Source organism: Entelurus aequoreus, linkage group LG09, assembly GCF_033978785.1.
Source record: "Entelurus aequoreus isolate RoL-2023_Sb linkage group LG09, RoL_Eaeq_v1.1, whole genome shotgun sequence".
NCBI lineage: Eukaryota > Metazoa > Chordata > Actinopteri > Syngnathiformes > Syngnathidae > Entelurus > Entelurus aequoreus.
Genome location: NC_084739.1, coordinates 58,285,437 through 58,311,840, shown reverse-complemented (window position 1 = coordinate 58,311,840; position 26,404 = coordinate 58,285,437). Strand labels below are relative to the sequence as shown.

At 37.7% G+C, this 26,404-nt stretch overlaps 1 protein-coding gene across 3 annotated transcripts in view; it reads right to left on the bottom strand.

Moving 5' to 3' along the window:
* pcca (propionyl-CoA carboxylase subunit alpha) overlaps positions 1–26,404 on the bottom strand; it is a 45,323-nt gene that overhangs the window by 16,878 nt on the left and 2,041 nt on the right. For 2 of the 3 annotated variants that reach the window (XM_062059014.1, XM_062059016.1), the window contains exons 1-12: positions 19,498–19,636; positions 15,686–15,763; positions 15,252–15,299; positions 15,085–15,153; positions 12,228–12,341; positions 9,505–9,558; positions 8,625–8,756; positions 7,848–7,884; positions 5,175–5,253; positions 3,069–3,171; positions 2,813–2,907; positions 403–553 (exon numbers count right to left, since the gene is read on the bottom strand). In XM_062059014.1, the coding sequence (XP_061914998.1) occupies positions 403–553; positions 2,813–2,907; positions 3,069–3,171; positions 5,175–5,253; positions 7,848–7,884; positions 8,625–8,756; positions 9,505–9,558; positions 12,228–12,341; positions 15,085–15,153; positions 15,252–15,299; positions 15,686–15,763; positions 19,498–19,551 (1,014 nt within the window). In that variant the 5' untranslated portion in view covers positions 19,552–19,636. Of the gene's footprint in view, positions 1–402; positions 554–2,812; positions 2,908–3,068; positions 3,172–5,174; positions 5,254–7,847; positions 7,885–8,624; positions 8,757–9,504; positions 9,559–12,227; positions 12,342–15,084; positions 15,154–15,251; positions 15,300–15,685; positions 15,764–19,497; positions 19,637–26,404 lie in introns of those variants that run through there. The other variant, XM_062059015.1, reaches the window with a different exon arrangement.

The following is a 26,404-nucleotide window of genomic DNA, read 5'->3' as shown; positions in this document are numbered from 1 at the left end:
CGATTAATCACAAATAATTATCGCATTCATGAAACTAAGAACAAGTTGTTTTGCCACTAAGCAGACAAACAACCTATTGCTATACCAGACGGTCACTCACCAGCTACCCCCGGCCACCGCAACAACAACCATATTGTGAACACCACCAGGGAACGAATTCACCAGAGACATAATATACTGTATAGGTCTGATGTGACATCTACTAAGTGAATGGTTATCAGTGAGTGATAATCAGTACAGTAGACCATGTCTATCTCATTCTGGTTATAACATTGTTCAATGAACTACATGACTTAGTTAGTGTTTTGTCGGATTTTGTGTAATGTATACAATTGCCTGCCTATTTTCTAATTAATAAACAAATTGAATGTATGAATTTGCACACACAAAAGTCTTGCTGACCTGTAGCCGTGTGTTCATCTCGAGGAAGTAGAAGTTCTTTTTAGAATCTATCAGGAACTCCACGGTACCAGCAGATGAGTAATGCACTTCTTTGGCCAGCTGCACTGCTTGCTCACCCATTGCTCGTCGTGTCACTGCGTCGAGGAAAGTACTGTAAAGTAGTCATAGTCATAGTTAAGTTCATTTTGATCATGCTTCACAATTTACAATAAGGAACATGATATGATTTCTTTTTGCACAATTTTATATGCCCAACAGAAGTAGAAAGAAGCTAATCATATTTAACCCTACCCAGGAATTGCTAATAAACAGTCCATGATTAACATTTTTTCCAATTAATTAATCTTGATTAATCAGCATTTGCAACTATGTCAGAAAAACGCCCATTTTTCCATATGGTATTAACACAAAGATTTAGGGCAGGACACAACTCTGTATTTTTAACATAATGTATTTTTACTAACAGCTCCGAACCAATCAATCAATTTATTTGGATCATGTTAAAAACATTACAAGCACAATAATCACAATTTGCACTTAAATAGTTCAACATGTTCAAAAGGAATAGGAAGAAGCAGAGCTTGTCTGATCTCACCCTGTCCTGTAATAAGTATCGGACAATGACATCAGACACAGTGTTTCAGTAATTTTTTTTCCTTTTACTTCGTCATCGTATCCAGGGCCGCCTGCCCCTGGCTAAATTTTGTAGTTATTTTCCATATCTATGTACAATACCTTAAATATGGCAACATTAGAGAACAGGAAAGAGTATGGTATGTTATGTTATGTTATGTTATGTTATTTTCATTTATTATGCGCCCCCAACCAACAAGCGCAGCCCTAGTGGAGAAACAAAAAAATAAATAAATAAATAAACAGAAACAGAGACTGAGACACACAAAGGAATCTAAACTAAACATTTAAGACTCACAATGAAAACATAAATAAAAAGTCATCTGCGGTAAAAAGGTGAGTTTTAAGCCGTGCTCTAAAAGAGTCCAGAGTGGTGGCGGACTTAATACTCAGGGGGAGCTTATTCCACAATCTAGGTGCCATCACTGAGAAAGCACGGTCTCCCCTTGTCACTAGGTTTGACCATGGGACCTTCAGGGTCATCTGGTTGTCTGATCTAAGGCAACGATCCAGCCTGGAGCTGGTGGGTTGGTCCAGGAGATCTTTAATATAAGCTGGGGCGAGACCATTGAGCGCTTTGAAGACGAACATGACGATCTTAAATTTCACTCTACGCTTCACTGGGAGCCAGTGAAGGGAGGAGAGGATGGGAGAAATATGTTCCCTCATTTTTGCGCCTGTCACCAGCCTGGCAGCCGCATTTTGTACTAGCTGCATGCTATGGATGGTCTTGTCGGTGACCCCAGCATAAAGGGTATTGCAATAGTCCAGTCTAGAAAAAATAAGCATCAACACGACCCTCTGTAGGTCACTGGGGGAGAGGAAAGACTTGATCTTGGCTATGGTGCGTAGTTGGAAAAAACAGGATTTCACCACAGATTTCACTTGTTTGTCAAACTTGAGGTCTGGGTCGAATATGACCCCAAGGTTTTTGACATGGGGTTTTTCAAGAGTGGCCAAACTTCCCAAATTCTTTCTGATCTGACTGACCGAGGTGGAGTTGCCAAACAGAAGAATTTCACTCTTGGTGTCATTGAGCTGCAGGAAGCTTTGTGACATCCACTCCTTTATGTCCTGCAAGCAGTCTTTCAAAAGGTCCAGCCCAGAGGGATCGTCTGTGTTGAGAGGAAGATAGATTTGAGTATCGTCAGCGTAGCAGTGAAAGGAAATTTTATGGCGATGAATGACTTGGCTGAGGGGGAGCATGTAGATGGAGAACAGGATGGGACCCAGTATTGAGCCCTGGGAGACCCCACAGGTGAGGTTGACACAGCGGGAGGAATGGTTTGCTATGTTCACAGAGAAGGTTCTGTTGTTGAGGTATGACGTAAACCAGGACAGGGCTGTGTTGGTGATGCCGACCCCATGTTGGAGGCGGTCCAGGAGATCAGTATGGTCTATAGTATCGAACGCTGCACTGAGGTCCAGGAGAACCAGTGCAGCACATTTCCCAGAGTCGTATGAGGTGATTTTTGGTTGATTGTGTTTTGCCTTATTCAATATTGAGATATTCCTAAAGTGTGATTTCCAGGTCATTCAATCATTTATTAGAACTCCCAAGAATGTGTTTTCTTGTACTCTGTTATGTCTACTATATCTGTTTGTATTTGCGTATATATTATTTGACCTTTTCCAAATACAGTAACAATATTTAGGTTTCACTTCAATGCTAGGATAGTCTGTTTTAGGGGTGTGACAACATCTTGTGTCACGGCAATCTTGCAAGATTAAAATTTGACATTTTAAAATATATATAAACAGTTGCATTCGTTCAAACCTGGGTGCTTCTTCCACCACCTTCTGGTTCCTCCTCTGAATAGAGCACTCTCTTTCATTTAACCAAAGAGCATTACCATGTTTATCAGCCAGCACCTATGAGAAGAAGCAAACTTAATTCATCACTGAAATAATACATGTTAAATGAGCATTCAAATAGGTCAGTAAAAAAACATTATTAGTCAGTCGGAGTCTATCCTTGCAGCATACTAAAATGTTCAAGATCACTATAAAGCAACATCAAACACTTACTGCACCTGAATTTCTATGTGTCTCGGGTTATCTATGTATTTTTCAATAAGAAGCCTATCGTCTCCAAAGCTTGACGCTGCTTCCAGAGATGAGAATCGGAAGCCATCTCTGTAATAAACAGACATAAAATGTGATTACTAAACATTATGAAGTTCATGGTTCAGGAATATTTTATGTGTCAGGCAGTTTTTGACTTATTTTTAAACCACATCACTAAACTTTTCTAAATTTGTCACACTGTCATAAAGAAGTATTGTCTGCAAACAAATTACATGTGCAATGGAACTTTGATTTACAAATCCTTCATTGTACAAACATTTCTATTTTTGAAACAGAGACTAAATAAAAACACGCTTTGGTGTACAAACCTTGCCTCGATGTACGAACGTTTCATCCGCCCATTGTGTGCCTGCGGTGCAGCCATTTTGTGCCGGCAAGAAAAACTATTGTGGGCGGGCAGATCGATCAATATGCTCACTCGTCATTCAAGTCAGCACAGTGTGGCTGTTAGCTACTGTGCTAATTTGTACGCTTTTTAAGTGTTTTTTTTCAGTTTTTTTTTACAACATTGTTCTAGGTTTGTTAGCTGTATATAAGAGCAAAGAAAGCAATGGACACGCAATGGACACGCAATGTGTGGTTTGAAACATTCAGGTAGTGTCCACAGCTTTATCAATGCTGCCTTCCTCCCCTCCCTTCTGCTGAAGGCAAAGAAAATTAACCGACAAGGTAAAGTGAATATTTTTTATTCTTAATTATTGTAGCGACCTGGCTGTTTAAATTAAGGAGTTTGACAGTGTGTGTGTGTGTGTGTGTGTCTGTGTGTGTGTTTCGGCAGGGCGGCTTCTAGAAAGGACAGTTCAGCTAGTTGTTTTTTGACTTATTTAACAAAAGATAGTTGATTCATCACCCCCTTATTATGTTTATTTGATATATAGTACTGTATAGCGCTTTATATTGTGTTCAAAGTGTACAAACGGTTTACTAAGATAAGGACTTTTGTCAAGGCTGGAAACCTATTACTCATGTTTACATTGTTTCTTATGGAAAAATGTACCCCACTCAGGGCTGTGCAATTTTGGCCAAAAATCTCGATTTTTTTGTCTCTTAACTTAATTTTCGATTACGAATACATTTTTTTCAATTTCAAATCTACAAAATACAACAAATGGTTGGTGGTTGCTGACATCATCATGTTAAATAGGGTAATAAAAAGGCTAAATAAACATCATACATGTATTTAAAGACAAATATGACAAATACAAATACTTTGCCTTTCACGCTCGCTTGTATTTGATAGATCTTCTTAATTTTTAATGCATACCTCTCTTCACTAAAAATACCGTCCACGTCGCAAAACTTTGCACCACAGATCTCTTATGCTGCGTCTTATTCTCTGGCAAAGCAGGTGTGTTGTGAAGCAGATTCACGATACATCCGCCACACTTCTATTATAATATGTTTGTGAACTAGGGCGAACGCAGAAGCGCAAAATCTGCATTTGTAAGTTTAGTTTGTAAGTACATATCGCAATATGGATTTTAGGTCATAAGACTCGTCCCTATGACCAGCCCTTGTCGGTTGTGAGTAATGGTTTTGAATATTATCTTATTATTTTATTAAAATGTTTTAGATTAAAAAGGGAGGTAAGCCATTGGTTAGTAAGAATTGGGTCAGTTTTTTCTCATTATAAGTAAAACTTTGTGGGAAATGTTTTTTCCCCTCTTATTGTATCCCTAGGTCGTCCAACCAGATTTCAGCATCTGATATTGTTCCTGTCTTCTCTTGTCATAATTATTTTCCTTATTTTCTTCTGTCAATGTCTACACCATATGTTTGTATTTGCGTATGTATTGTCCTGTCTACCCCCCTTAAACTTACTGTCCAGTGGCATTCGAAATAAAATACAAATTAATCAAAAGCAATAATTAAGGACTCACTTGCTGGAATGCAGCAGGCATACAAATTATTTGTATGCATGACCAAACAGAACGGTTTAAAAATAAATAAAGTACTGTATACATTTGATAATGACTGATACATGTGCTGGTCCAAACATTGTAAAATAATTATGAAAAAAAAAAAGTTCATAAGAAACGTGATAGACATACCTTGTTTCCTCATCATTCCATGAAATTCTCATTCCTTTTCCTCCACCGCCCGCAGATGCTTTTATCATTACTGGGTAGCCTACCAGAGACAAAAAAAACACATTTTAAAGTAAAGATGTATTTTGTCAAACATCCAGAATTACTCACTATATGAGCACAGAAATATTTCATGGCTCTGATGAATGTATTAATATTGAAAATCTGGATATTTTGTCACAAACAAGTAAACTTATAGAACACACCACACTGTATTGCAATGAAAATGATTGTGTTCCCAGATCTCAAAAATTCTGCTAGTAAATTTACATACATTAGCATGAACACCGTATTAATCCTGGAGGGGCCTAGGGGATTGTGTAAATAATGTACAGTATTTGAAATAAAAACTAGGATTGGGTGCACAAGTTGTATTTTATTAAATATGTACTGGCTAAAAATTATACATATGGGCCCTAAAATATACATACATTTACACAAACATTTTAATAAGTGGTGTTGAGAGTTTTAGAATGTCTGAGTTAAACAAAGCTATTAACTTGGTTACTGGGGTTCAATCCCCACCTTCTACCTTCCTAGTCACGTCCGTTGTGTCCTTGGGCAAGACACTTCACCCTTTGCCTCTGATGGCTGCTGGTTAGCGCCTTGCATGGCAGCTCCCGCCATCAGTGTGTGAATGTGTGTGTGAATGGGTAAATGTGGAAATACTGTCAAAGCGCTTTGAGTACCTTGAAGGTAGAAAAGCGCTATACAAGTATAACCCATTTATCATTTATTATTTAACTTCCCACTGCAGCTGATAGCTTCTCTGTGGTAGCATAAAATAATTATTTTGAAATACTCAGCACACTGAAGAGGTCCATGGAACTCAGTTAACATATTCAAAGCAAAACTGGAGTTGGGAAACATTTTTGGCAACATTTTAAACAATTGCAGATTCCCAGATCATTAGCTGAAATTATTTTATGTAACGGAAAACTGTAGGTTCTATTCGGACACGAGACTTATGAACAAAAGTGAACGAAGTGGTGGGCCACCAAACCAACGTGGCTACTGTGCAGCAAACACAGTCTGAGTATGCAAGGGAGCTAGTTCTTACCACAAAAAGCAGATATGAGCAAAAAATGCAAACTATACAATAGAATCTATCTCTATACATTATCAAAATAAGATTTGTTGAGTGATTTCAAGGATTAACCGTCGGTCGCGTCAAACTATTTGGTGCTCCAGACGCCATTCTACACGACAAAACAGACGACAACTTGGAAAAGCATGGAGGCCTACAACTTCTTCGTGTGTGGCTGGGTCAATAAAATTGGTATCAAAGACTCCCAAAGATAATAAATAAATGTATATGGTATAGCGCTTTTCTACCTTCAAGGTACTCAAAGCGCTTTGACAGTATTTCCACAATTTACCCATTCACACACACATTCACACACTGATGGCGGGAGCTGCCATGCAAGGCGCTAACCAGCAGCCATCAGAGGCAAAGGGTGAAGTGTCTTGCCCAAGGACACAACGGACGTGACTAGGAAGGTAGAAGGTGGGAATTGAACCCCAGTAACCAGCAACACTCCGATTGCTGGCACAGCCACTCTACCAACTTCGCCACGCCATCCCAAGATAAATCATGCATTGTTTTTGCTTGGGTAAGGTTGCATTTCGGCGAGTGCGAGTTTGGGGGTGCTGGAGCCTATGCCAGCTGCATTCGGGCGGAAGGCGGGGTACACCCTGGACAAGTCGCCACCTCATTGCAGGGCCAACACATACACTTATGCTGCACTAAAATAAATAAACTGAGTTAATAATGAGTATGTTTCTTAAATAAAATTTCAATAAAATTAAAGTGCAAATGAAAATACAGCTTCCTGCGCCTGCAGCAACGTATCAGGGGAATTCCAGTTTCCCATTGTATTTTGCGTAGCAATTTGTACAGTATAAAGTTGTCTTTTGTGATGTGTTTATTGTTAGTTATTGTTTATTAATCCCCCACAGTATACAATTAGTTAGTGTGTGTTTCGCTTACGTTTGTTTTGTGTTCTAATTTTTATGGGGCCGTAAATTTGGACAGCTCATTGTGTAGTCAATTTCTCGCCCGTTTTCAACCACGTGTATACGATAATGTCAAATGAGGTTGCAAAGGACTTTCTTAAGAGAGAGAGTACACAAAGACGTCAAGAATTACTGGCACATTATTGTCGCATGCTATCTTTGACACTGATTTGTGGCTGCTGGCACATGACCCGAGGATTATGCTTCAATGCGAAATTGTCACATGGGCAAAATAATCACAACTATATCGACTTCAAAATACATTTTGAATAATACAGCCATTTGCGGACGATCCTCACCTAAATTCTCAAGTCTTATGAAATTCTAATGCTTAAGTCCACGTCAAGTCCAGATTCAGTGATGTCAAAGTCCAAGGAGAGTTGCAATTATCTGATGATATAGTTAAGAGGAGGCCTAAGTCATCAAAGTTGTGACTGAAGTCTTACTCGAGTCCACAACTCTGCTAATAAAAACTGAGGTACCACTGAAATGCAATTTAAATAATTGAATGAAAAAACTTTTGAGGCATTTATATACTATTACGTGTGCTCTTTTCTGTTATACCAGCTCTTGATAGTGAAATGGGTTTGAAAAGACACAAATGAACTGCAGACTACTTACCAACATTTTGTGCTATTTTCACAGCTTCCTCGACAGTCTATAACAGACAATGGTTTTGGTTAAAAAAATTAGAATATTATTGATAACTCTGCAATGAATGCAATAACTTGCAAATTGACCTGGAGCTTCATGTATTAAGGGTGTGTATTGCATACGCACAAAAATGTGGCATACACACTCTTTTACAGCAAAGTTCTGATGTATCAAGAGTGAAATGAACGTGGAAATGTGCGGGGCCTCATGCCAACTTCATGGCTGGTATGATAAGCAGGTTTCTACATACTTTTGATCCTTTAATGACACTGTTCCAATAAACAAATGTGAAAACAATTAGTCCTCAGGCTGAGTGATGTGCACATCAGACACACAAAGCAATTGCAAATCATTACCGTAAAAAACACAACTGCTTTAGCAGTATTAAAAGAATTTGTAAATAATGCAAATTGTACAAGGGAAATGTGCCTAGATTCATGTGTGTGAACATCTTCATATTTTTGTGTGTACTATGTTTCTGGATTTGAGAATAGGCCGTCTTTTAATCGGGAATCTACACAAGTCTTGTACATGAAGCCTCTGAGAATGCGCAGCAAAAAAAATGTTTTAAAAGGAAGAGGGATTTGACAGATGGGAGTAGGAGGTTTAATATATACAAACATTTTTCTTAAAATTATAACCCTTTACAAACTTCCTTGAATCCGTTTTATCAGCCAGAAAATAAGAAGAAAGAGCAGGAGGGCTCAGTGTTGCCAACTTAGCAATGTTAGTGCTTTGCCATACCTTGACCACGCCATCAAATCCTGGGATAGTGTTGACCTTGGCAGCCTTCGCAATCAGTTTGCTCTCAATTTTGTCCCCCATTGCTTGGATAGCATGAGTGTCTGGGCCAATAAATGTCACACCCTCGTTTGCCTAGAAACACACAAACAAGCATACAATCTTTATTGCCACTTTTTAACAGAGCACGAGATCAGGTCCCAGTACGGCTTGACCAAACCGTATTGGCTTTTTAATGAAATGTTATGATATATTTACACTTACATTAAAGAAATATATTTTATTTTTGGCCAATCCAAAGAAAACTGTGACCTGTTGTTTAGCCACAAGAAAATTTAATAACCAACAGTAATAGTATTAATAAGAGAAATGTATCTTCAGCTCTAGGTTTTGGTACAAAATAACCCCCGCAACCCAGAGAGAAACATCTAATGCATCGGTCGCCAAGGAGGGGGGTCCGCCTATCTGCGGACCCCTCCGAGGTTTCTCATTGTGCCGATTGCATTGTTTTTTCTTGCCCTGATGCAGGATCTGAGTCGAGGATGTCGTTGTGGCTTGTGCAGCCCTTTGAGACACATGTGATTAAGGGCTATATAAATAAACTTTGATTGATTGATGAAAATAATAAACGTCTTTAATAAATTCAATTTAGTTTACTGAACGGAGACTAAATAACTGTCCATCTACTGTAATCATTGTTCAATGTTTGGTAACTATTTCTAAAACATTGCTTTTTGTTGCTGAAGTGAAAAATATCTTCAAAATTCAGTCCGAAATTTCAAGTGGGTCTAAATACAGATATTCATCAAGAACTAAATGTATAGTTTTGTTACTGGTTATTTTATTGTTGATGTTTAGTTTTACAATTGAGGAATGCACTCACCAGCCTCTTGGCAAACTCTTTGTTTTCAGAGAGAAATCCATACCCGGGGTGAACCTGGATAAAGAAAAACAAATTATAGGGAGATTATCTTAATTCTATCCATGCATTTGGTACAGATACCGGTACCAAAATGTATGTTGACACTTTGACACCTATCAAAATAAAGGGGACCATTAAAAAAATTTTTGGCTTTAATTTAACAGAAAATCTTTCTTATTGCAATCAAAAAAGAATTGTGTCAATAAATAAGATAGTAACATATACTATACAACTACTATTTTAGTAGTTAGTAAGCAAACAAAGACTCCTAATATGGCTGCTGACATATGCAGTAACATATTGTGTCATTTCCCATTCTATTTCTTTGTCAAAATTATGAGGAACAAGCGGTAGAAAATGCATTATTAATCTACTTGTTCATTTACTGTTAATATCTGCTTAGTTTCTATTTTAACATGTTCTACCTACACTTATGTTAAAATGTAAAAGGCACTTATTCTTTTGTTGTTTGGATACTTTATAATAGTTTTAGGTGACACTACACATTTTGATATCAATCCAATACCAAGTAGTTACAGGTTCATACATTGGTCATAATTCAAGTTCTCCTGTGTCCAGGGACATATTTCTAGACTTTATAAAAAATTGAAAATGACAAAAGACTTTGAGATAATAAAAAATATTGGTGTGATCATTGCAGTATCGACTAGATACGGCTCTTGTACTTTGTTTGGATACGGTCGATGTATGTTTACATTTGTTTACATTTAGGAACGCCAGCTTGCTGTTAGGGTTTAGCTATTGTATCCTCCTACGGTGTGTAGTGAAGCATGTTTAGCTATTCCTCGTCCTGCAGGGATGATATTTGTAAGAAACTTAGTTTATTTGTCGCTGTGGAGGCAAACATTTCTGATTTAGAAGTCGCTAAAACACTGCCGACAGCCGCTTGCTAGCTATGTTTTTAAGTTCCTCTTGTAGACCGGCACTTTAGTGTTTATCTGTCCACATTTATCGTTTGTTTTAAGTCAAAATGTGTCCATTCTGCCTCATGTCTCCACACCTGTCATTATTCACTATGAATATGAATCATTTGAAGACCCTTTGTCAGCGCTTATTATCCAATCCAATTTGTAACGCCTGCAACAATATACAGTGGGGCAAAAAAGTATTTAGTCAGCCACTCATTGATTGTCAATGGGTGGCTGACTAAATACTTTTTTGCCCCACTGTATACAACATACACTGAAAATCCAGTCCACGTTTTCACTGTTTACCTTAGCAAGGTCAAGCAAGACAAAGGCTACTTTCAGTGTGTTCACAACACTGCAGGCACACTACTACAGCTTTGCAGTATAGGTGTGCTGCTTAAACTTAATTTATGGTAGTTTATTAGCCTTAGTGTTATTTTAGAGTAGTATTTTGGAGGCTCTGAAGACTGGATGCACTGACAGACTCATAGTCAAAAAGGTGGAGTTCTATGGGTGTTTTTTATCTTCACTTTGATCGTTTTCACCGCAAACTGCAAGTTTCCATATCACCCATCCCTACTGGCCAGGTGTGGCCTGTGGGCCTTGAATTTGACACCTGTGGTCTAAATTACCATTACAGTAATAACAGGAAACTAACAATATTGCTTTTCAACCATTTCAATTTCTTCAGTTGCTGTGTAATTCTAATACAGTAACAACACGTAAGCAAAAAAATCTTGCAAGTGCAAACGTTCTGAATCAAAGCGATTGTGCACATGCAACATGTCTTTGGGTGGACATCCAGCCTCTGTTTTCCAGGCAAGAAAGTTTCTTTCCACCAGAACCTCCTCTGTTTTCAGGTCAACTGTGTAGTGCTGTGCAAGTTGGTTTACACTGCTATCATCTGTGCAATGTTTCCCTGTTTGCCAGTTGCCTGCTAGCTTTTTCATGCAACAACACTGTTCTTATGTGTTTGGGCATGCTTACTAAAGATGACTAAATATTTCTTACACTTACACTTTTAACCATTTAGATGTATTCAATGTTTGTTGTGTAATTTTAATATAAATGGTTGCGAGTGAAAAGATCTTGCAAGTGCAAAGATGTTTTGATCGTGCGCTCGCATTACAGGTACCTTCTGGGAGTTAAGTCCCCCTGTTCTTCAAACCTAGTGACGCCCCTGCTCCATATGGTGTCTGCTTGTAAGTACTCCATACGTGTGCTTAATTTAGGCCAAAAAATAATAAAACAGGCTTTTAAAAAATCTGCAAACTTCAAAGCGCCATGTGGCAAGGGACAACTGTATATAGTACCAGTATACAAGAGACTTTTCTACAGGCTGAGCTTTATATTTGTCAGAAGTAATCAGATGTCGTATTACTTGAAATAAAACACATTATGAGCTGAGTAGGCTTGACCACAGTGCTATCATATCCTTTGTCATGAACTGTTATTGCCATAGAAACTTCCCCCATACTGTTTTGAACTCTGTTTTTTTGCGCGTGCTTCACGTAACACACCCTTGTAGTTGTGTCCATTTTTGCCCGTTTTATTTCTTCATCATACTGTGCTCATTTTTGAAAACCATTCAAAGGAAACCTTGAAAAATAAATAATGTCATGATAAACATGGTTGTGGTGCACTATGTAAACCTCTGTCAAAAAATGGGTGGTCATTTAAAAATTATCCTGGCTGTTAATATTTCAGTATTTATCTCCGAGACACATTTTATTATACTTAAAAATAAATACTTACCGCTTGGGCTTTAGTTGCTCTTACAGCATCCAGTATGGCATCCATGTTGAGGTAGCTCTGACTAGTGGGGGCGAGGCCAACACACACTGCCTCATCTGCCATCTTGACATGAACCTGAATACAGATAACAGCTTAGTATACATTGAACACCATATTCTTTCTAGTGTCTGTCTTTATAATAATTTAAAACATGTACATTTCTCAGTTAATTAGAATAATGTGCAAAATATGTTTTAAGTTCAATTCATACTAAGAGAAAACAACTAGCTTTTTCACATAACATTTCTTTTGCTACTTAGAGGTTTATTAACTGTAAACTGTAATCTGATTTAAAAATATTTTAATCAGAGTGTAGTGCAGAGGTACCAAACTCAAAGGCAAGGGGCCAAAAAAAAGGTACTTTTTTTCCATTTGCAGTAATACATCGTAAAAACAATAACCGTATATTTTAACGTAAAAACTGTCAGTTCAGTCACCAGAATTTTACCATTAAAAAACAGCGGTAACATTTTTACATTTCTAGTAATACACTATACAAACAACAACTTTATATTTCACAGTAAAAACTGGCCACTCAGTTGCAATAATTTTACCGTTAAAAAAAAGTGGTAATGTTTTTTCAATTTACACTAATATGATGTAAAAACCAAAGTATATTTTACAGTAAAATTCTGGCGACTAAGCTGCCAGTTTTGTACTGTAAATTTAACAGATTTTTGGGGGTTTGCAGTGTATGTAGAAGAAAATCAAATTATCAATTGCATAGGGAATTGTCTAACAATATCATGAGGCAAATCCCTATACATTTATATACATATATATTCACTGTCTTCTGAGGGTAGCCATAACTGAGACGTGGCCCTAAAAAAACAAAGTATGACACACCCCTGAGTAGTGAATCCATACGAGTTTCTCTTTTAGGAACAAAAGTGGCTGCAATTTTTCAAGATGGCAGCAACGCAAAACATTGTTTGTTTGTCTTACAATTTGATTGGATTATCCAATTTGGTAAATGTTTATAAAAAGTTACTACCACCGCGATCTTAAAACTATCCCATTGACCTGTCTACAGGATTTTCCATTTTTTTGATAAAATGCCCTCCCCTTCCCATCTTCTCATTTGTTCTGGCATCCTGGCGCACAATGTCTGTCTACTATAGTTTGAACAACTGAAACAGACACAGAAAAACTAAAAGCTAAAATATTTTGGCCCGCGGGCAGCATATGGCCTGTTACGACTTTCAATCCGGCTCGCCAGACATTTCCAAATAATTTTTTTTAGACGTTTAACATTGAAACTGTACCTGCCATTATGATGTGCAGTGCTGTTTTCAAATTACATGAATTATTGAACCATAGAAAGTATTTCAATGGTTGGAATCTGTACTTTTGAGTGATATACGAGGTATTACGGTAATCTGTCACAGCAGCTCAGACGAAGCAAGGTATGTAAGATAGACGCACGCCATTGTCTGGAGCGTTGTCAGCAAGTCTGCGATGTGGACATAACATCAATATATTCCAGATATACCCGGGGACAGCTATCTACAAAATGTGCATATATTAGGAGGACAGTGGCGGCTTTTAAGGAGAAAAAGTCCAACCAGAGCAGCAATGCGAAGTAACTGTGACGTCATGCTCGCTGCAGCTCGCCTCTTTCGTCAGGGACATCGAGGGACAGGAGTACATTTCTAAACAAAAGTACATTTTATAATAACACCAGAAAAAGATGCTAAATGTGTTGCTAGCCGTTTCTAATAAAAGTCATTAAAAGTCTCTAGACACTTGAAAAATTCTCAAAGTACATTGCACAATAAGCAGCAACAATTGAAAATGTGTCAAAAAAGCCTTTTTTTTTTAAATCATATCGTAATACCAGATTATGCAAATTATGTGATGACATTATGGTGACCACGCCCCCACCGCCACAGGTATTTTGGCAATCTAGGGGAAACCTTGATATACAGTACAGGCCAAAAGTTTGGACAAACCTTCTCCTCATTCAATGTGTTTTCTTTATTTTCATGACTATTTACATTGTAGATTGTCACTGAAGGCATCAAAACTATGAATGAACACATGTGGAGTTATGTACTTAACAAAAAAAGGTGAAATAACTGAAAACATGTTTTTTTTCTAGTTTCTTCAAAATAGCCACCCTTTGCCCTGATTATTGCTTTGCACAGTCTTGGCATTCTCTCGATGAGTTTTAAGCACACCTGCGAAGTGAAAACCATTTCAGGTGACTACCTCTTGAAGCTCATCGAGAGAATGCCAAGAGTGTGCGAAAAAGTAATCAGAGCAAAGGGTGGCTATTTTGAAGAGACTAGAATATAAAACATGTTTTCAGTTATTTCACCTTTTTTTGTGAAGTACATAACTCCACATGTGTTCATTCATAGTTTTGATGCCTTCATGAAAATAAAAAAAAACGCATTGAATGAGAAGGTGTGTCCAAACTTTTGGCCTGTACTGTATATCTGGACAAATGTATACATACACTTAATGGCCCCGAGTCAAAATAATTGCCCAGGTCTGCTGAAGCGTCACATAGCCTACATAGCTTGACGTCAGCTGGCTCCTCGCCCTCCAAATCCTCCAGCGGACCTTTATGCGCCCTTCCAAAAAATGTACAGCTTCGCGGACCGCAGAGCTGTGATTGATCAGCTTTTTTAGTACATAATTTCCAGGTTTTCCTTTCTGCCCATACTCTGCCTCCATTTGTTTAGTGGGCTTCTCCTTCGGTTTCGTAGCAATGTGTGGGCAGTGGCAAAAAGGGTGCGATTGAAGCTAGCACTGCCACAAGTTTTACGGTAATACCTGTGAATTCAGCTAAAACCCAAAGGAAATAACTCACAGCAGTTGAGTCAACATCGCTATGAACAGCAACCGTCCGAATTCCCATCTTCTTGCATGTCTTGATCACCTGTGGTAGCACAGACATTTTTTCATGGTCATTACCAAAAGTCAACGCACTGAACAAATATGACATCTGAAGAAGCTAAGTGTTATAACCAGTCCTACCCTGCAAGCAATCTCTCCTCTGTTTGCTATTAGGATCTTGTCAAATGTCTGTGGATGAAAAACAAACACTGGATAAATTAAATGTTTTGTTTTTCTGTGACTTAAGTACCACAATCTTTGTCCAACATTTGTTATAGAATGTTGCCTTTATAGGCAGTACATTTCTATAAATGTAAACAAATGTAAATGAATACTTTTTGAGAATAAAATCCAGCAACATGCCATGTGCTGGGTATTGGCAAGGACTTTACAATACGATAGTTTTGCGATATGGCGACATATTGCAATATTTGATATAGTTCAGAAATAAATGTAAAATGCATCTTAAAATATAACTTGTTGGACAAAACAATATTAATATCAAATAAACCATTTCCATTTATTAAAATTGTACAGAAAGAAGATTTTTTTTTAAAGAGAGAGAGATTTATTACCTTTTCATTTGGACTTGAGACGGTGGAATACTGAGCCTTTCTAAGAATAGCACAGTGTCCAGACTGGAAAGGAGAATGCTACAAAACACAATGCAGGTCATTTAATCAATTGTTGACATTGAAGGGGAAATGTATATTTTTGGAATTTTGCCTATCATTCACAATCCCTATGTAAGAGCAGAACAGATATGTATTTTTTTTATGCATTGTAATTTGTAATATACAACAAGTACAAGTTGGCTAACAATGAAACTAATTTGCACCCATAAAGCTCTTTAAAAACATTTATAACTGCCATTAATTCTCTATTTACATTTTGTTACCTGTACATTAACCAAGTATTAGTGACATTGTTGTTTAGAGCTAACACAGAGGAGCTACTTTTAGCGGCCCCGTGATCACCAAAAAGTAATTAGCTAATGCACCTATTTACATACTGAGCGGGTGAGCTGCTGCATCGCCGCTGAATTGGTAAAATGTAATTATCCGTTATAAATCATGTCTCTCACCTGTATATTATACGGTTGTGGCCCAAAAAAACGAGAACATGGTCAAATTTTACATTCAACTTAGACCTGGAGATGGTGAGAAAGACAAAGAGACGCTTGTTGACCTGCTTGAGGATTAAGATTAGATATTCATCTAAAAGGGACGACACAAGCATTTAATCAGTCGGCATCCCAGTGAGAGCCAACATTGTACAGTTTGCGATTTTTTTTATTTGATTGATTGAGACTTTTATTAGTAGGTTGCACAGTGAAGTACATATTCCGTACAATTGACCACTAAATGGTAACACTCGAATAAGTTTTTCAACTTGTTTAAGTCGGGGTCCACTATTATGTTGGTCGTTAGTATTTCTTGATTAGCACTTAGCAATAATGCTAAGTCTACTACAATTGTCTACTTGCTGGATCTGCTTATCAGTAAGCTTTTAAAACTTGTAGCTCATCTTCCTTATATCCAGGCTCAACAGTATAAAGTTGTAGATCATCATTTTTCCCAAAGTAGCCATTGTTGGCTCTTAAGAAGTCTGCCATAAATAGTAGTTGTTTATGTTGAAGGAAATAGTAAACAATGTGATGCAGCTCTAAAATTAATTAATTAATTAATTAAAGGACCAAAATACGTAAATATTGTTATGTTATTATGTATATGCATGTTACTACATTACATATACTTACAGCGTGTATATAAAACGTTAGAGGTTTTGGGATGTTTTTAGAGCGCTTTATAGGCAGAATGGAGCAAATCCCCCTTATTTACAATTTAAAATGCATAAAACTGGATTGTGAATGATAGACAAAAAAGTGCAATTCCCTTTTAAACTGATTTTTCAATAGATACATGCATTAACAAACCAATTTATACATCACACAACTGGCATTATTTGTTCCAGTAGAAAATCTATCAAAATGTTAACATTTTACAACTTTTATTGACTGAGTGGTATCAACTATTATCAAAATACATATCAGAGTGGTTGCTGTGTGCTATATGATGTAGAAAATTGAAAAACAATGATTTAAAATAACGTAACATGACAACTGAAACCGCAAATACAGCATTCAAAAGCAGGTCATTTGCATTGTATCTCTTTTGGCATAATGTCATGGGATTTTTACTACAATATTACTAGATTCAAATGATAGACTACAACACGTGTCAAACTCAGGGCCCGCCATATCATTTTATGTGGCCCACGAAAGCTTGGAAATAATATGCTTTAATAAAGTACTTAATCTTTTATTACAAAAATGTCTTTGTTCTTTCCATTTTGACATTAAAAAAAATACATGTGCTGCGTGCAATTGCATATCTTTTAAACTTTATCTAATAATGTAAAAAAATATTATATTATTAAACATTGCAAACTATTTTTTGTTAAAAAAATTAAACAAAATTCTGCTTGAATTGCAATTTCAAAAAAAGCTGTCCATCAAATTGTTTAGTGCGAAAATGATAAAAGACTGAGCTGAAAGTTTTTTTACCAAAAAAACAACAACTTTGATATTACGATTCACTTACGATTCAGGAGCTACGATTTGATGAAAAATCGATTATTGATGCATCTTTAATTTATGTGTATAGATGTAGCTGAGATAGGCTCCAGCGCCCCCCGCGACTCCGAAGGGAATAAGCGGTAGAAAATGGATGGATGGAGATGCAGTTTTACATGCTTTTAGTTTCACTGAATCAGTGTTTATAATTTGCAACTTTGAAAAAAACTATTCATTTGGAATAAGAAACAGTTAAATTAATTCCCACAATTAATAAATTAATGAAAATGTGTGCAAAACTGGATCATAAGTGCCTGATAATAAAGTAGCTGGTCGGATCTCTCTGTGAGTTGGCTCGATGTAGTCAGTCATCCATCCAAACATTTTCTACCGCTTGCCCCTTATGGGGTCGTGGGGGATGCTGTAGCCTATCCCAGCTGCACACGGGCGGAAGGCGGGGTACACCCTGGACAAGTCGCCACCTCATCTCAGGGCCAACACAGATTGCCTTCCATCATCCATCCATTTTCTATTGCTTGTCCTTTTCGGGGTAGCGGGGGGTGCTGGAGCCTATCCCAGCTGCATTCAGGCGGAAGGCGGGGTACACCCTGGACAAGCCGCCACCTCATCGCAGGGCAAAAACAGATAGACAGACAACATTCACACTCACATTCACACACTAGGGCCATTTTTTTTTGTTTAGTGTTGCCAATCAATCTATCCCCAAGACAACATTACATTTTAGAAAACTGTCTGCATTACTTTATATACAATAAATACATTGATCATCGATTAATAACGTTTACTAATCGATTCTATAATCGTCCATGTCCGAATTCTGACGCATCTAAAATCGATTATTTTCCCCACCACTATTTGATACCATTTTCCATTTATATATTACTCTATAAAAACAACAGTAGATTTTTCAGTAAAAAAAAACAAAAAAAACCTGGCAGTTCAGTTACATAAATTTTACCATAAAAAAACAGTTATATTTTTTTAATTCTATTTACAGTATAAGCTGTAAAAAACACACATTTACAGTAAAATTCTGGCGACAGGGCTGTCAGGTTTTTTTTACAGTGAAATCGAAAGTTTAGGTTTTTTACAGCGTACTTAACAAAATATCCATCCATCCATTTTCTACCGCTTGTCCCTCTCGGGGTCGCGGGGGTGCTGGAGTCATTATACACTTATATTAACATATTATTCATTCATATTACAAGCAGCCCTCTGAGGGCATTGCGATTGAGTTAGACAAGCCTGCACCACGACTTTTTGGAACTATTCACTTTTTGTCCGTACTTCCACCCAAATGTTTGACATGCATAGCAAACTAAACACAATTTATGAAATTTCAAGTAACTGTTGGCCCAGGATAACACTGTAAACTAGACAAAATAAATATAAAATTAAGTTGTTCTTTAAAAAAAAAAAGAAACCGGTTATATTTCCTTTCCGAAAATGCACGAGTGAAAATTGACAGCAACGTGGATTTAAAATAATCTACACACTCGCCTGGAGGACACCTTGTCCGCTGGAGATGTCCAGCACAACTGCGACAACCGACGTTATCATTTATTGTCAGTTGTCGAACAATACGTCATAGCGAAAGTTCATAACGCGACAAGAAATCATGTGAAGATGCTCTCATGTTTGTGACACTAAAGTATTAATATATCCCCATTACAAATTATTTGGGGACGGTTTTCATGCCTTCGGCTACAGTATTAAATGTGACGAAGTGATCTTTTAAACACAATTGTTCATTCAATTTACGGACAGTCAGAATCTGGCTTATCGTCTCACCTTCACAAAAAACAAGCGCCTGCTAGGTGATGAGATGAAACTGCGCGTCGCCATTTTGATCCACAGTCACAACCACAACATACTTTTTCTTCTTTTGTTATAACGGCGATTGGCATCAGTTGTGGTGCATTACCTCCCCCTCTGTTCATTCTAGTTCATTACAGTTTCAGTATTATGCCGGTAGTCTTAAAGGGGAACTGCACGTTTTTTGAATTTTGCCTATGTTCACAATGCTTATGAGAGACAAGAAGACAACATTTTTGTACGCATTCTATCATAAAAATCGTCTCCTTCTTGGTGGCTAGCAATGCAGCTTGGCGTGGCGAAGTTGGTAGCGTGGCCGTGCCAGCAATCGGAGGGTTGCTGGTTACTGGGGTTCAATCCCCACCTTCTACCATCCTAGTCACGACCGTTGTGTCCTTGAGCAAGACACTTCACCTTGCTCCTGATGGGTGCTGGTTAGCGCCTTGCATGGCAGCTCCCGCCGTGAATGTGTGTGTGAATGTGGAAATACTGTCAAAGCGCTTTGAGTACCTTGAAGGTAGAAAAGCGCTATACAAGTATAACCCATTTATCATTTATATTAGTAGTTTGCACAATACAGACAATTCACCTTGTTTATGTATTAAAAACAAACAAATAACAAACCATTAAATCTAACCTGTCTGTCTATGAATGTTCTCATTCATCCAGTTCATTATGATCCTTCAATCGATCGCAAATGGACTGTTTGGTTTGTCTTAAAAGATGTTGCGCCTCTCATCCGAGTAGGCTTCAGCAGTTTGTGCTCATAGACTTAGATTGGTCAGATCTAGTCTAGCGGCTGGTGCCAAAACCCCAAATATTTATATTCCATACCAGGTGGGTGTGCCTGGGCAAGGATGGTTTCGCCCTATCATAGTGAGAAAACAACTATTTTGATGCAAATGAGCAATCCTACTGTCAAAGCCAACGACAGTCGTTGAAACTTGTTAGCATTGAGGTATTGTGAGGGAAAAGAACGATCGCTGTGGATTGACGACTACAAGTCCAAAATAGTCGGAATCCAGTGTGTAAGCATTCCATTCAGTTGTAACAAATCAATCAATCAATCAATCAATGTTTATTTATATAGCCCTAAATCACAAGTGTCTCAAAGGGCTGTACAAGCCACAACGACATCCTCGGTACAGAGCCCACAAATGACACTTTCTGTGACCAGAATGTTTCTAACTCCTGTTATTTGTTGGACGCTAAATTGCAGAGTGTTTTAGGGATGGTTGAGAGGTCAGGTGGTGTCGCAGACCACCTCCTCTGTTCAGGGATGGTTTTTAACTTTGACATAGATGGCTTCCCTCACTCCTCTTTCGTACCATCTGTCCTCCCTGTCCAGAATCTGTACATTTTTGTTCTCAAAGGACTGCTGTTTTTCTCTGAGGTGCAGGTAGATAGCGGAGTCTTCGCCTGAAGAGTTTTCCCGTCTATGCCGTGCCAAGCCTCGGCTCAGTGGTTGTTTTGTTTCTCCAATATATGAATCGGTGCATTTATCATTACACTGGATAGCATACACCAGATTGTTTTTGTGGGTGTGGAGTGTCCGGTCTTTAGGATGTACTTGTCTCTGTCTCAGGGTGCTGCCTGGTTTGAAGTGTACTGGGATGTTGTGTTGGTTAAAAATTATTCTGAGGTTCTCAGATACACCTGATACATATGGAATGACAATATTTTTGCGTCTGTCACCTTTTTCCTTCTCATCCACTCTGTTGTTTCTTCTGGAACTGAATACACTTTTCACAACATAGGCAAAGAAGGGGTTTGGAAATTATATAATAGGATATACAAAGAAGGAAAATTACCAGCGGAGTGGAAATAACCTGTAATAATTCCAATATACAAACCAGGAAAAGATCCGGAAGAGGCAGGTAATTATAGGCCGATTGCATTGACTTTAAATTTGGGCAAAGTTATGAAAAAATTATTAATGAAAGACTAGTATAATTTTTAGAGTGAAAAGAAATAATTTTAAACTACCAAAGTGGATTTCGGAAAGCAAGAAACACAAACACCCAGCAGTGCAGCTGGAAGAGGAAATTAGAAAAGTACAAATAAATAAATAAAGTATAATTACAGTATTTTTTGACATAGAGAAAGCTTATATGTTGTGGAAACAGCCGTTGCTGATAAAAATTAAATACAATTGGGATTACAGGAAGAATGTACAGATGGTTAAAAGACTTCTTAAGAAGTAGAACAATTTTTGTAAAAATAGAGAATGAATATAGTACAATATATGAAGTGGAACATATATATATAACGCAAGGGAGTATAATAAATAAATACATTTTTATTTTATTTTATTTTTATTTTTATAATGATAAATGAAGTATTTAGTGAAGTGGAAGGGTTAGTGGAGGTGGCGCTGTTTGCTGATGATGGAGTGATGTGGAAGAGACGTAGAAATATAAATCATATAGAAGAGAAGATTCAAAAAGCGGTAAATAATGTTCAAGAATGGGGAACAGCTTGGGGTTTAAGATTCTCTGTTGGGAAAACTAAAGTTATGAATATTACAAAGACGAAGGTTCAAAACAAGCTCCAAATTAAACTTTATGGCGAAAATATAGAAGAGGTACAAGTATTAAAATATTTAGGAATATGGTTGGATAGATATATTACTGGTCAACCCACATCAGTAAAATGGTGGAGAAAAGTAAAAAGGTGTTAAATATAATGAGGGCTTTGAGGGGCAAATATTGGGGGGCTGATAGACAGACATTGAAAGCAATATACTGTATCTCACTTTAATTCGATCTGTAATTGATTATGGATGCATCATTTATTCAATCTGCTTCAAAAACATTACTTGGGAAAATAGACAGGATCCAGTCACAGGCATTAAGATTATGTTGTGGAGCTACAAAATCAATCCCAGTTGCAGCATTACACGTAGAAATTAATGAAAAACCTTTAGACATGAGAAACGATCAACTGTCAGCAGTTATAGGACCAAACTTAAAAGGGTACAAGCAAGGACATCCAACTCAACAAGTGCTACTAAACTGCCAAGAAAAAGAGAAAAAAAAGATTAATAGTTTCGGGTGGATAATAGGAGACATATGTGGAAATACTTCAAATTGACAATATTTAAATTAGCCCTACAGTACCGATCCCTGCAATACCACCGTGGATGTACGATGTCCCAGATGTAAATATGCAATTTTTAAAGAATAGACATTTAAATAATTACTAGATTAAAAAAAATGGATTGAAGAAACCTTTTTAGACAATGTCATAATATATACAGATGCATCAAAAACTATAAATAATAAAGTAGGAGCTGCAGCAGTTATCCCACAAGGAAACATAGTATTGAATAGAAGAATCAGCAATAATTTATTGTTTTTTACACGGAAATTGGTCGCAATTTATATGGCAGTTAATTGGATAGAGGAAAATAAAGCAAGAAAAGCAGTCATGTGCTCGGACTCCAGCAGTGCATTGATGAGCATAAAAAACATCATTAAAACAAGACAAGATTTAGTATATGAAGTAGTTCAGGCAATCTGCAGAATAAATAAAGCAGGAAGTGAGGTAACATTTCTCTGTGTGCCTGCTCATGTAGAAGTTGTGGGGAATTAATTAGCAGATAGGTATTGTAGCGGTAAAGTCCTAAATTGGAGCGGCATGGCGTAGTGGGTAGAGCAACCGTGCCAGACACCTGAGGGTTGCAGGTTCGCTCCCCGCCTCTTACCATCCAAAAAAAATCGCTGCCGTTGTGTCCTTGGGCGGGACACTTCACCCTTGCCCCCGGTGCCACTCACACCGGTGAATTGAATGATGAGTGATAGGTGGTGGTCGGAGGGGCCGTTGGCGCAAATTGCAGCCACGCTTCCGTCAGTCTACCCCAGGGCAGCTGTGGCTATGAAAGTAGCTTACCACCACCAGGTGTGAATGAATGATGGGTTCTACATGTAAAGCCACTTTGGGTACTTAGAAAAGCGCTATATAAATCCCAGGTATTATTATTATTATTATTATTATTAAACTATTACTGCTACTGGTTGCCGAATATAAATTAAGCTAGTTTAGACGTGTGCAGCCGGCTAATAATCGATGTCCAGAATTGTGTCCATGTTTAACAAAAATGTTTATTATCATAAAGTCACGTAAATAAAACTCACTTTGTAACAAAAACGGAAAATAAACGGGAGCAAACAAATACTAGCATGGCACAGTCAAAAACTGTTGCGCCTCCAATCAGCAACACCTGAGCATGATTCCAGCCCCTCCCCAAGTAGACTGGCACTTGGCCTTGAGCCGGCCCTTAGTGACGTCATGCACTTGACAGACAGAAATAGTATATGGCTCTAACAGGTATGCAAAGCAAGGAACCACTAAAACAGAAGTACTGTATATGGAGATGAACAACAGTAAAGAAGAAGTGAAGTATATAGTTAAGATAGAACACAATAAAAAGTGGCACGATAATTGGAATAAGGAAACAAAATGTAGGGAGTATTACAAAGTCCAAAGGAGAGTAGGTGTAATGAGAGGAGGGAATAGAAATAGGAAAGAAAAATATATTATTACTAGAATGAGATTAGGACATACATATCTAAATGGTTCATTGAAATTGATAGGGAAACATAACACAGGGCTGTGTGGCTGTTGCCGTCAGATAGAAAGTGTAGGTCATGTTTTAATACATTGTAGGAAATACAGTAGAGAAAGTGAAATACTAAAAAAATTCAGTTAGCGAAAGAGAAAGTTAGGTCCATCCTCGTCGCCATTGTTGTGTGCCCAACTTGTCACTTATTAGTTAGTGCACTCTAAGCTTAGTAATACACCAAGAAAGCTTACTTCTTCTTTTTTTTGTTTAATGGCAGTTGGCAAGCAACCTTCTGGTGTGCATTTCCGCCACCTACTGAAATGGAGTGTGGACCGTGGTGGAACCGTGGAACCCTACTCTATATTATTTTAATTAACCCAGTCTTTTTTAAATATGTATTTAATGCTTTGTAACCTACGTGTTTTGACTGCAGTCCTAAAATATCTTCCACTACTAACCTAACCTTCTCTTTTGCTAACTTATTTCCCAGTATTTCCCTTTCTCTATTGTATTTCCTACAATGTATTAAAACATGTCCTACACTTTATATCTGATAGCAACAGTCACACACCCCTGTGTTATGTTTCCCTATCAATTTCAATGAACTATTTAGATATGTATGTCCTAATCTCATCCTAGTAATAATGTCTTCTTCCTTCCTATTTCTTTTCCCTCCTCTCATTACACCTACTCTCCTCTGGACTTTGTAATACTCCCTACCTTTTGTTTCCTTATTCCAATTATCTTGCCACTTTTTATTTTGTTCTATCTTAATTATGTTCTTCACTTGTTCTTTACTATGGTTAATCTCCATGTTTACTTCTGTTTTAGTGGTTGCTTAATTGCTTTGCGTACCTATCTGCTAATTCATTGCCCACAACTCCTACATGAGCAGGTATCCAGAGAAATGTTACCACAGATCCCGCTTTATTTATTCTGTAGATTGCCTGAACTATTTCATAAACAAAATCCTGTCTTGTTTCTGATGCTATGTTTTTATGCTAATCAATGCACTGCTGGACTCCGAGCACACGACTGCTTTTCTTGCTTTATTTTCCTCTATCTAATTAACTGTCATATACAAACCCCATTTCCATATGAGTTGGGAAATAGTGTTGGATGTAAATAAAAATGGAATACAATGATTTTCAAATCCTTTTCAATCCATATTCAATTGAATGCACTACAAAGACAAGATATTTGATGTTCAAATTCATAAACTTTATTTATTTTTTTGCAAATAATAATTAACTTCGAATTTCATGGTTGCAACACGTGCCAAAGTAGTTGGGAAAGGGCATGTTCACCATTGTGTTACATGGCCTTCCCTTTTAACAACACTCAGTAAACGTTTGGGAACTGAGGAGACACATTTTTTAATTCTTTCCCATTCTTGCTTGATGTACAGCTTAAGTTGTTCAAAAGTCCGGGGGTCTCCGTTGTGTTATTATAGGCTTCATAATGCGCCACACATTTTCAATGGGAGACAGGTCTGGAGTACAGACGGGCCAGTCTAGTACCCGCACTCTTTTACTATGAAGCCACGTTGATGTAACACGTGGCTTGGCATTGTCTTGCTGAAAAAAGCAGGGGCGTCCATGGTAACGTTGCTTGGATGGCAACATATGTTGCTCCAAAACCTGTTTGTACCTTTCAGCATTAATGGCGCCTTCACAGATGTGTAAGTTACCCATGTCTTGGGCACTAATACACCCCCATACCATCACAGATGCTGGCTTTTCAACTTTGCGCCTATAACAATCCGGATGGTTCTTTTCCTCTTTGGTCCGGAGGACACGACGTCCACAGTTTCCAAAAACAATTTGAAACGTGGACTCGTCAGACTACAGAACACTTTTCCACTTTGTATCAGTCCATCTTAGATGAGCTCAGGCCCAGCGAAGCCGACGGTGTTTCTGGGTGTTGTTGATAAACGGTTTTCGCCTTGCATAGGAGAGTTTTAACTTGCACTTACAGATGTAGCGACCAACTGTAGTTACTGACAGTGGGTTTCTGAAGTGTTCCTGAGCCCATGTGGTGATATTCTTTACACACTGATGTCGCTTGTTGATGCAGTACAGTCTGAGGGATCGAAAGGTCACATGCTTAACTGCTTACGTGCAGTGATTTCTCCAGATTCTCTGAACCCTTTGATGATATTACGGACCGTAGATGGTGAAATCCCTAAATTCCTTGCAATAGCTGGTTGAGAAAGGTTTTTCTTAAACTGTTCAACAATTTGCTCACGCATTTGTTGACAAAGTGGTGACTCTCGCCCCATCCTTGTTTGTGAATGACTGAGCATTTTATGGAATCTAC